Source organism: Muscardinus avellanarius (assembly GCF_963383645.1).
Source record: "Muscardinus avellanarius genome assembly, chromosome: 12".
In the NCBI taxonomy this organism is placed as follows: Eukaryota; Metazoa; Chordata; class Mammalia; order Rodentia; family Gliridae; genus Muscardinus; species Muscardinus avellanarius.
This window is the reverse complement of record NC_137798.1, coordinates 92,485,649-92,498,862: the sequence shown is the minus strand read 5'-3', so window position 1 is coordinate 92,498,862 and position 13,214 is coordinate 92,485,649. Positions and strand designations below refer to the sequence as shown.

Sequence of the window (13,214 nt, the reverse complement as noted above, 5' to 3'; positions counted from 1 at the left end):
ATATTGTCAAGTTATTTTTGACAAGGTTTCCATGAACATTTGGTGGTGGAAATAATAATCTTTTAACTAAATATTGTTGAAAAATAATAATTACATGGAAAAGAATAAAATTGGACCCTTACCTAATCCCACATACAAGTATTAACTCAAAATAGATAAAAGACCTAAATAAAAATCTTAAGACTATAAACTTTTAGAAGAAAATCTGGGTCATAAAACCTCACAACATTGAAATTGGCAGTGATTTCTTGGTTATGATTTCAATGACACAGGCAACAGAAGAATATACAAACTCCCTAAAAAATAAAAAAAAATATTGTATATCCAAAGACAATGTAAACAGAGTTAAAAGTTACTAATAGAATTGGATAAAATATTTCCAAATGCTATATCTGAAGGTATATTAATATTCCAACTAGAAATCCTGAAAATTAACAACAATAAAGGCAAACAATACAATTTAGAGATAGGTAAAGACTAACAAAAATAATGAATCTCCACAGATAACCAATCTTAGTTGTCTGTTGGATGGAAAATCTTGTTTCTCTGGTTCTGGTGAGTGTTATCTATTTCTTCTTTGTAGTTAATCTCTTTGAGTATTTTCTCTAGCGCTGGTTTTGAAGACATAAATTCCTTCAGTTTCTGTTTGTCATGGAAGCTTCTTATTTCTCCATCTAATTTGATAGAAAGTTTTGCTGGATAGGAAATTTTTGGCTGGAAGTTGTTTTCTTTCAGAGTTTGGAATATGTTACTCCAAGCCCTTCTGGCTCTCATGACTTGGTTTGGGAAGTCTGGAGTGATTCTAATTGGTTTGGCTCTGAATGTCACTTGGCCCTTTGTTTTTGTTGCCTTTAAGAGTCTCTGCTTGGCTTCCACATTGGTCATTTTTACAATTATGTGGCGTGGGGATCCTCTTCTCTGATCCTGTCTAAAGGGAGTTCTATAAGTTTCCTGGATCTGTGTATCAACCTCTTGCTCTATATTTGGAAAATTTTCTGCTATTACTTCCTTGAAGAGATTGTTGATCCCTTTGGTTTCACTTTCTTTTCCCTCCTCTATTCCAATTATTCTTAGGTTAGCTCTCTTAAGATGGGCCCATATTTCTTCCATGTCAGATTCCTGCTGTCGGATATTTTTTTCTAGATTAGAAACTATGCGTTCATTTTTGGATTGCTCATCTTCTAAGAGCGAGATTCTGTTCTCCATGTGTTCTAATCGGTTGTTTGTGCTTTGAATTGAGGCCTTTACTTCATTAATTGCATCCTTTATCTCTTTTTGGCTCTCTCTGAGTTCTTTTCGAAGCACCTCTATTATTTCTACAGTTATTTTCCTGATTTGATCTTCTAGAAATCTCTGATTTTCTGTTTTATCGGGTTCTGATGTTGTGGGGTTGTGCGCATTCATTACTCCAGTGTTATTCCTCTTTCCCATGATTTCGGAGGTTTGTGCCTTCTCTGGGTTCTTCCCTTAGGTCACTATGACTTCACTTAAGGTGCTCTGGATCTCGAGTCTGTATTATCTCAGACCCCACTACTCCTTTATTGGGTTGTATCACAGAGTCTCCGACCCAGGGAGTCGATAGAGGCTGCTTTAAACTATGGGGGGTGCCAGGTTGCATGTTCTTCTATGGTGTGATATCTCTGCCACCACCACTCCCTCACTGGGTCAAGTCCCAGGAGGTACAGTACTGGGATTTCTCCTCTGTGGCCCGCAATTTGACTCACTGTTCTTGAGTACGCAGATGTAGCTGTACTGGACTCGGTGAATTCACTGCTGCTGCCGCCGCTGGTGGCAATATGGCGCCTCTACCACGCCCTCGGCCGTGAGGCTGGCGTATTTTTTCTTCTCTGGTTTTGATTTCCACTCTGAATCCCTGCAGCGTGTGCTGAGCTCGGCCACTGGGAGCTTTAGATGCTCTCTGCGTGGAGAAATCCCGCCTGGCTGTTCCGCAGTGGCTCACCTCGGCTTGCTGTAGCCGTCCGTTGAGTTCGCCGCTGCCGCCGGCAGTATGGCGCTGCTGCCGCGTCCTCGGGCGCGTGTGTCTCCTCTGTGGCCCTGAGCTCTGTTCTCAGTCCGCTTTCTCTCTGGAGCCTGGTGGGTTTTTTTGTTTTTCTGGTGATGGTGTTTTCTGGCTATGAAAGGCGCTGGTTTTGTGGTAATGGAGATTGGTTGTTAGCGGGGCTCTTAAGCCCCGCTTTTCTCGGTCGCCATCTTCCCGGAAGTCCTGAAGTCTCTTTAAATGGGACTCGATTCCATCCAGGGCCAGCCAGGAGACTGGATACTGCTAGAGTTGCACTGGCTGGGCATGAGGGCAAAGTTCAGTAACTACTGGTGCCTGGAATTTGGCCATTCCAGGTGGGTTGTCCTCAGCTCATCCAATGGACCACTGGCCTACAACCTCTGGGATGATAGAACCCTCTTTTTGCCCTTCAAACAGTCTTCTTGGGGCATTTGCACGAAACAAATGAGCTGATAGATTTTCACAGTCTTCGTTCACAACTTCATTTTACCCTCATCTGAAAAGGTGATAGTTTCTCTGAGTTTGCTGAGGAGGTCCTGACACCCAGTGGAAATGGAAAGTCTGGCATATACAAGAATTGGTGAATAACTTTTCTTCCTCTGGGGTCCCCCTTGTTTATTTGTTGAGGGAGCTATGTCCAGTCTGCGGGTTTCCCACATCTTAGATTTGGTTATTGCATATTCAGAGTATATTTTAGCACATTCTTGGTTCCTTGTATGCTGTAAACTGATAGATAAGTCTAGAGTTAATGAATTTTTACCAAGGATTTCTAGGTAGAAATGAATACTTCTCTTCTAACGGTATATAATGGATAGGATGGATAGGTGGGTTTTTTTTTATTTTTTTTATTTTTTATTTTTGGTGGTACTAGGGTTCCTAGAAACCCTTCTATCTCCGGGCTACACTCCCAGACCTATTTTATATTTTTGAAACAGGGTCTCTTATGCCAGCGCGGCTGGCATCGAACCTGCGCGATCCTCCTGTCTCTACCTCCCAAGCGCGGGAATTACAAGCGTGAGTCAACATGCCCAGCTCTAGAATTCTTTTTTAAAAAATCACCATAGTCCTAGTACTTTGAAGGCTGAGACAGGAGGATCAAAATTTTGAGGCCAGAAATATGCAATAACTTAGCAAGACCTTGTTTCAAATAAGACCAAAATAAAGTATGACTGGGTATGTAGCTCAGAGGTAGAATGCCCTGAGTTCATTCCCCAATACCTCCTCCCCACACACAGATAAACCTTTACTGTTACCAGGAACTGACCATAGGCCTGACTGGCAGGGGGGTGGGGGGTCATCCCATCAAACTAGACTGGGTGGCCAGCCACATCAGGAGTCGTCTGATTAACAAAGAAATGATAATAAAGCAAAAGGGAGTTTATTTTTCGTTTGGTTATAATGGTGAAGACACTCTAGAAATCTGTCTTTCACACCAACAAGATAACAGTTTAAGGATCATATACGGTGAGAACAAAAGCAGCCAAAACATACACATCTGCATGGTAAATCCAGGTGTGCTCTTGGCACCAGGGTGGGGTCATGAGATAACCGGGGAGGAAATATCAACAGGCCAGAAGGACAAAATGGAGTCAGTTGGGACAATGTCTGGGGGGCTGCTTAAATTCCCAATTTTTGTTAAGCCAATAAGCTTACATGAGGTAGGGTAGGAGGACTTTCAGCTTCTATTTCTGAGAAAAACTCACAGCACTGAAAATAGTTAGACCCACAAGATCAAGTGAAGTTTACCATTAACATAATCAATACAAAAACACATGAATAATTCACACACGCACTCACATTTTTTGGGCAGGTCTGGGGATGGAATCCAGGGGCATTTGACCTCCGAGCTACACCCCCTACCCTAGTTTTTATTCTTTATTTTGAAACAGGGTCTCACTAAGTTGCAGAGGGCCTCAGTAAGTAGCTGAGGCTGTCCGAGAATCACGATCCTCCAGTCTCAGCCTCCCGAATGCTGGGATTACAAGCGTGTGCCACCACGCCCGGCTCACTTAAATATTTTTGCAAAAGTACCTACTGAGGAATAATACAGTAAATAATCATGGACTTTAAATACCTTATATTTTCACAGTCTTCGTTAATTGATGCAAGCCAACTTTTTTTTTTTTTTGGTTTTTTTTTTGGTTTTTTTTTTTTTTTTTGGTGGTACTGGGGTTCCTGGAAGCCCTTCTACCTCCGGGCTACACTCCCAGACCTATTTTTACATTTTTATTTGGAAACAGGGTCTCCTAAGCCAGCGCGAGCGGCTGGCTTCGAACCTGCGCGATCCTCCTGTCTCTGCCTCCCAAGTGCGGGGATTACAAGCGTGCGCCACCACGCCCGGCCAACTTTATATATATATATATATTTCCTTTTAGCAGATTTCCGTTTGGGTTGTAGTGACTTGGGATCTCCTAGGTGCTTTTGAAAATACTGTTGCCTGGGGCCGGGATGCAGCTCAGTGGCAAAGTGCCTGCTTTGCAGGTGTGGCGCTCTGGGTTCGATCCCCGGTTCCAAAAAAGACAAAAAAAAAGAACCCCTTTTAAAAAATAAGCTAAGAAAATACTGTTGCCTATAGCTGTTCTGTGCAGACTATTCATAGAAGCAAACTCTTAAGTCACTTCAGACTTGCCACTGACCCTTACCCTGAGAAGTATTCATAACCGACCCAGATTCAGTGAAAACTACTCACTTATTTGCCTCGTTTTTTAATGAATTATTGGTGACCTTCTCAAGCACCCCTAACTCTTTGAGTGACTGCTCCTGCTGAAAGCTGTCTCCACCAAATCTGTTTTCTCTGTGTACCTCTCTTTAGCAGCTACATCCCAAAATGAGTAAGCCACCCAGAAACTTACTTTTGTTGCAGCCTCGTTTTACTTTTTGGCTTGGTGAAGAAATTCTGTTGATAAGAGACCTTGTTCTGCATTTTCTAAATTTTTTGACCATTGTTTTCCTATGAGTTGGAAATATTGTGATGAGTCTTTAGTCTGCTAATGTGAGCTTATGTTCATATCATTTTAACACACCTATAATGTAATTGCATAATAAACACATGCTTGGCCATCTAATTAATAGTATAATATGTGTTCCACTGTGCCTTGAAAATGCAATATTCAAAATTCACTTCTCTTTTTCCTCTTGTTTCAACCTGATGGATATGCACTGGTAATATAAAATAATCAAATGTTGCCATATACTATTAGACATTGCATTTGAAATCCTGTCAGTTGTAACTGTAATTGCAGTTTATAGTGCACTGAAGAATAGCCACAGCCCATACTTTCTCTTTTGCATCATGGAAATTCTACTTCAGTGCTGATATGGAAACCATAAACAACATGTAAACAAATGAGTGTGGCTGTGTTCCCATAAGAATTTATTTATAGACCCTGAGATTGAATTTTATGTGTTTTCTGATGCTTCAAATTTTTATTCTTAGCCAGGATTGGTGGTACACGCTTGTAATCCCAGCATTTGGGAGGCTGAGACAGAAGGATCACAGTTCGAGGACAGCCTCAGCTACTAGGGCTGGGTGTAATTCCATGGAACCCGGGGACATTCTACCTCTCAGTTACACTCCCAGCCCTATTTCATTTTTTATTTTGAAACAGAGACTCACTAAGTTGGTAATGGCCTAGCTAAATAGTTGAGCCTGGCTTTGAACCTGTGGTTCTTGTCTTAGCCTCCCAAATACTGGGATTACAGGCATGCCCCACCATGCCCAGCTCAAAATTTTATTCCTTAAAAATTTTTTTCAACCAGTTAAAAATGTAAAAGTGATCCTTATTTCTCAGACTGTACATAAGCAGGGAGCAAGTCTGGTCAGTCTCCCAAGCCATGGTGTGTTGACACCTGTAATAAAGTATAGGAAGTCTGCAGCAGATAGGATACTTAGTGTTGAGACATCAACACTTTAACTTTGAAGTGGAGAAAGACACATGGTTGATGCCTACTTTCAGATGTGGATTGGAAGTTGGCATCTGCTCAAGACAAGGAGGAAGGGGTTGAGTATGTATGAAGGGAGGATGGGAGAGGGAGGAGTGAGATGGGAGAGGGAGATAGGGGAGGGACTAGAAAGGAAGAAACAACTTTCATGCATGGGCACGCTATATATGCAGAAAAATCTAGAAGATGTAAATAAATTACTGCAATTTAAAGTGAATTTAATAAAATTTTTAGATATAAAAATAATATAGAAAGATCCTGCATCAGCCCCTGGAGCAAGGCCCCTTGGGCCGGGCCCTGCGCGACCCGCGCCTCGCGCCGGGGGCGACGCGGGGCCTGGACGCCAGGGAGTCCTTGCGCCAGCAGTTCCCGTCTGAGGAGAACATGGCCACCCACTTCTCCCGACTCAGCCTACACAATGACACCCTTACTGCACCCCCCCCCGTGGCTTTCCCCCCTGCCCTGCCCCCACTCAGGAGCCCTTGCTCAGAGCTGCTTCTCTGGCACTACCCTGGAAGTCTGATCCCCGAGGCCCTCCGGCTGCTGAGGCTGGGGGATACACCTGGCCCCGAGTACCCCGCAACCCCAGCTGGGGATATAATGGAGCTCTGAGCCATAGTGGCCAGCCCCCCCCCCCACCTCCTTCCCCATTAGAGACCACCAACCCCCAGAAGGGATGCAGGCCGTCTATGTTCCTCCAGACCAGGTGTATAGGCACCAGGACCTTCCCCAGCAGAGGGCACCAGCCCAGTGGAGCCCAGGGATGGGAAGGGCAGCCACAGAAGGGAGCGCCCCCCCCCCCCCCCCCCCCGCCAAGAGAATAAAGATGGCTGAGCAATTAAAAAAAAATATATATATATATAATATAGAAAAATAATTTTTCTATGAGACAATTTTTAAAGAATACTGCTATAAAAGCATTTAGAAAATCTTACTTTTGCTGATCTTTTTTGACTTCTTGGTATTGATGCCTATTCACTAAATTGTAGCTTTTTTCCCCCTAAGTACTTTTTCCAATTATATTCCACAAATCCTGATGTGAAATTTTGTTATGACTTATTTTAAAATCAGTTTTAGTATTTTTTCCTTTAGTTTATTTGAAAGAATAATACTTTTTTTTTAAGCAATAGGTCTTTTCTAGATGTATTTTTCATTGTTGAGTATCATTGTAGTCTGGAACAGACTCTTAAGTTTGAACATTTTTAAGTATTACACTTACTGGAAAGATTATGTAATTTAAGGATAGATAGAGATACATATCCTTATATCTATTGATTGATTAGTTGATATAGTTATTTACCCTTTGGTCAGGTTGGAGAACATCTATGTAAAATGAATGATTAGAACAAATTAATTGTATTGCTTTAAAAATAAAAAATTCAACCTCTGTCATCTCAAACATGAACAGTATTCCATAGATAATAACTCTTTGACACAAATAAGACAATTAAAATATCTAGATTTATTTTACTTAAATGAGATTATTATCTTAAATCTTTTCGTAGTCTATCATTGTTTTTAAGTAAGTTTTCAGTTAACTTTTTTTTTAATTAAATGTTACAGAATTTGGAGCCTCGTAGATCATGCGTTAATAGCCAGGTGTAACATGGAGGAGCCAGTTCGTTGTGCAGCTGTCAACGCAGATGGAATCCATCTTGCCCTTGGAATGAAGGACGGCTCGTTTACTGTTCTTAGAGTAAGGTATGTATTAGGGTAGAAATAGAAAAAGTAATTTTCTCTTCAGCAAGATGGAATATGTAATACCTTCTAGGCATGGTGATGCATGCTTGTAATCCCAGCATTTGGGAGGCGGAAACCAGAGGATCATGGTTCACTGACTGCCTCAGCTACTTAGCAAGACCCTTCGTGACTCAGTGAGACCCTGTTTCAAAAATAAAAAGACTAGCCGGGCGTGGTGGCGCACGCTTGTAATCCCTGCGCTTGGGAGGTGGAGGCAGGAGGATCGCACAGGATCAAAGCCAGCCTCGCTGGCTTAAGATTCCCTGTTTCCAAATAAAAATATAAAATAGGTCTGGGAGTGTAGCCCGGAGGTAGAAGGGTTTCCAGGAACCCCAATACCACCAAAACAATTAAAACAAAATTAATTAATTAATTAATTAAATTTAAAAAATAAAAAGACTAAAAAAATACAGCTGGGGGTGTAGCTCAGAGGTACAGTGCCCCTGGATTCCATCCCTGGTATGGAAAAAAAAAAAAAAAGACACTTCCGGGAAGATGGCGACCGAGAAAAGCGGGGCTTAAGAGCCCCGCTAACAAGCAATCTCCATTACCACAAAATCAGTGCCTTTCATAGCCAGAAAACACCATCACCAGAGAAACAAAAAAATCAGCAGGCTCCAGAGAGAAAGCGGACTGAGAACAGAGCTCAGAGCCACAGAGGAGATACACCGGCCTCACTCCCGAGGACGCGGCAGCGGCGAGTTCACCGGACAGCTACAGCAAGCCGAGGTGAGCCGCAGCGGAACAGCCAGGCGGGATTTCTCAGCACAGGGAGCATCTAAAGCTCCCAGTGGCTGAGCTCAGCACACGCTGCAGGGATTCAGAGTGGAACTCAAAACCAAGAAGAAATAAGCCAGCCTCACGGCCAAGGGCGTAGCAGCGCCATATTGCCACTGGCGGCAGCAGCAGCGAATTCACCGAATTCACCGAGTCCAGTACAGCTACATCTGCGTACTCAAGAACAGTGAATCAAATTGCGGGCCACAGAGGAGAAATCCCAGTACTGTACTCCCTGGGACTTGACCCAGTGGGGGAGTGGCGGTGGCAGAGATATCACACCATAGGAGGACGTGCAACCTGGCATCCCCCACAGTCTAAAGCAGCCTCTATCAACTCTCTGGGTCGGAGACTCTGTGATACAACCCAGTAAAAGAGTAGTGGGGTCTGAGATACTACGGACTCGAGATCCAGAACACCTTAAGTGAAGTAATAGTGACCCAAGGGAAGAACCCAGAGAAGGCACAAACTTCCGAAATCATGGGAAAGAGGAATAATACTGGAGCAATGAATGCCCACAACCCCACAACATCAGAACCCGATAAAACAGAAAATCAGAGATTTCTAGAAGATCAAATCAGGAAAATAACTGTAGAAATAATAGAGGTGCTTCGAAAAGAACTCAGAGAGAGCCAAAAAGAGATGAAGGATGCAATTAATGAAGTAAAGGCCTCAATTCAAAGCACAAACAACCGATTAGAACACATGGAGAACAGAATCTCGCTCTTAGAAGATGATCATTCCAAAAATGAACGCATAGTTTCTAATCTAGAAAAAAATATCCGACAGCAGGAATCTGATATTGAAGAAATATGGGCCCATTTTAAGAGAGCTAACCTAAGAATAATTGGAATAGAGGAGGGAAAAGAAAGTGAAACCAAAGGGATCAACAATCTCTTCAAGGAAGTAATAGCAGAAAATTTTCCAAACATAGAGCAAGAGTTCGATACACAGGTCCAGGAAACTTATAGAACTCCCGTTAGAGAGGATCAGAGAAGAGGATTCCCACGCCACATAATTTTCAAAATGACCAATGTGGAAGCCAAGCAGAGACTCTTAAAGGCAACAAAAACAAAGGGCCAACTGACATTCAGAGGCAAACCAATTAGAATCACTCCAGACTTCCCAAACCAAGTCATGAGAGCCAGAAGGGCTTGGAGTAACATATTCCAAACTCTGAAAGAAAACAACTTCCAGCCAAAAATTTCCTACCCAGCAAAACTTTCTATCAAATTAGATGGAGAAATAAGAAGCTTCCATGACAAACAGAAACTGAAGGAATTTATGTCTTCAAAACCAGCGCTAGAGAAAATACTCAAAGAGATTAACTACAACGAAGAAATAGGTAACACTCACCAGAACCAGAGAAACAAGATTTTCTATCCAACAGACAACTAAGATTGGTTATCTGTGGAGATTCATTATTTATGTTAGTCTTTTACCTATCTCTAAGTTGTATTGTTTGCCTTTATTGTTGTTAATTTTTAGGATTTCTAGTTGGAATATTAATATACCTTCAGATATAGCATTTGGAAATATTTTATCCAATTCTATTAGTAACTTTTAACTCTGTTTACATTGTCTTCCCGAGAGGAACGGGATCCACGTTACAGCACAGACAACCTGGGGGGCCCTTGCAGGTACACGGACAGAGCAAGGACCCATTGCATGAGTTGAGTCCAGTGAGGGAGGCTAAGAGAACTCATGAAGGCTTCATGACTTGTAAGAATTTTGGCCTTAATTTGTGAGTTTCAGTTAGAATAGATGTTTTAGGAAATACAAAGGCTGGGCCCTGGTACACCACTCTGCACCCTTATTTGAGAATCAGCATGTTATGCGCTACAGATTTCGCTTAGTGTTCGATCTCCTGCCTGGCACACACGACTTCCTCGGTTCTACTGCCAGCACTACAAAGAAAAATAAAAAGGATTAGTATGAAAAAAAAGGATAAGTATGTTATATTCTAGTCCATTCCATATTTTTCCAACCATGACATGCACACCATAGTTGGTGAGTTATCTTTTAAAGATTCAAACTGTAGCCTGGCATGGTGGCACACTTACCTGTAATCCTAGTACTTAGTACTTGGGAGGCTGAGATAGGAGGATTGCAGGTTTGGACCAGCCTCAGCAACTTAACAGGACCCTGTTTCAAAATAAAAACAAAAAGGGCTGGGGGGAGTAGCTAGGAAGTAGACTGCGCCTTCAGGACTCAAAATTTTAGCTCAAAATTTTAGCCAAAAATCTACTTAGGCATTATAATAAGCTCCCAAAGTTTATTCGATTTTCTGACAAAACTTTTATAAATATGCTTTATATTTATTGAAAATAATGTCTGAAGCCGGGCGTGGTGGCGCACGCCTGTAATCCCAACACTTGGGAGGCTGATACAGGAGGATCACACAGGTTCAAAGCCAGCCTCAGCTACTTAGTGAGGCTCTCGGTAACTTTGTGAGACCCCATTTCCAAATAAAATATAAAATAGGTCTGGGAGTGTAGCCCAGAGGTAGAAAGCCCTGGGTTCTACTACCCTCAGTACCACCACCAAAAAAAAAAGAAAGAAAAAAGAAAAAGAAAAAAGGAAAAGAAAATAATGTCTGAAATATTTTTATAAAAAAGGGAAGAAAGGATATATGGGTATTACACTATTACACATTCTTTTTTTCATGTATAATTTTTATTTATTTTTATTTATTTTATTTTATTTTTTTATTGGTGCACTGTATTCATACATCATAGTGGGATACAAACTTTTGTAGACATACATGCACACATCGCCCAGTCAGCCCCCACCCGATCCCCACCCCATTCTCTCCCCATCCCTCCTTCCCATGCTTGGCTTAGTGGTTGACATCTAGTATTATAGCAATTTATCCAAAATTAAAAATGATAATCTCACATAACAGTTTCATTTGTCTGATACCAAGCGTTTGATGATTTAAAGATAGCATTTCAATATTTCTTTTTGCTTTCTTTCTTACTAGAGCATATTTTTTTCTGTTTTTTTAGGTGAAACTATCATATATTTATATATTTATTTTTCAGAAAAAAATCTATCCTAATATGGAATATGAATTTTAGATACCCAAAACGATCTTGAAAAAGAACAAAGCTAGCAGATATATATTTTCTGATTTCAAACCATATAAAGCTACAATAATTGAAACAGTGTAGTACTGTTCTAAAGACAGATATATAGACCATTGGAGTTAAATACAAGCCTAGAGCTAAATTCTTCCCTATATTGTCAAGTTATTTTTGACAAGGTTTCCACGAACATTTGGTGGTGGAAATAATAATCTTTTAACTAAATATTGTTGAAAAATAATAATTACATGGAAAAGAATAAAATTGGACCTTTACCTAATCCCATATACAAGTATTAACTCAAAATAGATAAAAGACCTAAATATAAATCTTAAGACTATAAACTTTTAGGAGAAAATCTGGGTCATAAAACCTTACAACATTGAAATTGGCAGTGATTTCTTGGATATGATTTCAATGACACAGGCAACAGAAGAATATACAAACTCCCTAAAAAATAAAAGAAAATATTGTATATCCAAAGACAATGTAAACAGAGTTAAAAGTTACTAATAGAATTGGATAAAATATTTCCAAATGCTATATCTGAAGGTATATTAATATTCCAACTAGAAATCCTAAAAATTAACAACAATAAAGGCAAACAATACAACTTAGAGATAGGTAAAAGACTAACATAAATAATGAATCTCCACAGATAACCAATCTTAGTTGTCTGTTGGATGGAAACTCTTGTTTCTCTGGTTCTGGTGAGTGTTACCTATTTCTTCTTTGTAGTTAATCTCTTTGAGTATTTTCTCTAGCGCTGGTTTTGAAGACATAAATTCCTTCAGTTTCTGTTTGTCATGGAAGCTTCTTATTTCTCCATCTAATTTGATAGAAAGTTTTGCTGGATAGGAAATTTTTGGCTGGAAGTTGTTTTCTTTCAGAGTTTGGAATATGTTACTCCAAGCCCTTCTGGCTCTCATGACTTGGTTTGGGAAGTCTGGAGTGATTCTAATTGGTTTGCCTCTGAATGTCAGTTGGCCCTTTGTTTTTGTTGCCTTTAAGAGTCTCTGCTTGGCTTCCACATTGGTCATTTTGAAAATTATATGGCGTGGGGATCCTCTTCTCCAATCCTGTCTAAAGGGAGTTCTATAAGTTTCCTGGATCTGTGTATCAACCTCTTGCTCTATATTTGGAAAATTTTCTGCTATTACTTCCTTGAAGAGATTGTTGATCCCTTTGGTATCACTTTCTTTTCCCTCCTCTATTCCAATTATTCTTAGGTTAGCTCTCTTAAGATGGGCCCATATTTCTTCAATGTCAGATTCCTGCTGTTGGATATTTTTTTCTAGATTAGAAACTATGCATTCATTTTTGGAATGATCATCTTCTAAGAGCGAGATTCTGTTCTCCATGTGGTCTAATCGGTTGTTTGTGCTTTGAATTGAGGCCTTTACTTCATTAATTGCATCCTTTATCTCTTTTTGGCTCTCTCTGAGTTCTTTTCGAAGCACCTCTATTATTTCTACAGTTATTTTCCTGATTTGATCTTCTAGAAATCTCTGATTTTCTGTTTTATCGGGTTCTGATGTTGTGGGGTTGTGCACATTCATTACTCCAGTGTTATTCCTCTTTCCCATGATTTCGGAGGTTTGTGCCTTCTCTGGGTTCTTCCCTTGGGTCACTATGGCTTCACTTAAGGT

General features: G+C 40.7%; 2 protein-coding genes across 2 annotated transcripts in view; both read left to right on the top strand.

Annotated features, from left to right (window-relative positions):
* Positions 1 to 13,214, top strand: part of EML5 (EMAP like 5) — a gene marked incomplete at both ends in the record, with an annotated part of 167,747 nt that overhangs the window by 58,822 nt on the left and 95,711 nt on the right. Inside the window, one exon of the mRNA XM_080708026.1 lies at positions 7,526 to 7,663. Within this exon, the coding sequence (XP_080564152.1) occupies positions 7,526 to 7,663 (138 nt within the window). The remainder of the gene's footprint in view (positions 1 to 7,525; positions 7,664 to 13,214) is intronic.
* Positions 6,347 to 6,574, top strand: LOC308271774 (host cell factor C1 regulator 1-like; the record flags this gene model as incomplete). Its single annotated transcript, XM_080708320.1, has 1 exon — positions 6,347 to 6,574. The coding sequence occupies one exon, from the start codon at positions 6,347 to 6,349 to the stop codon at positions 6,572 to 6,574; it is 228 nt and encodes a 75-aa protein (XP_080564446.1).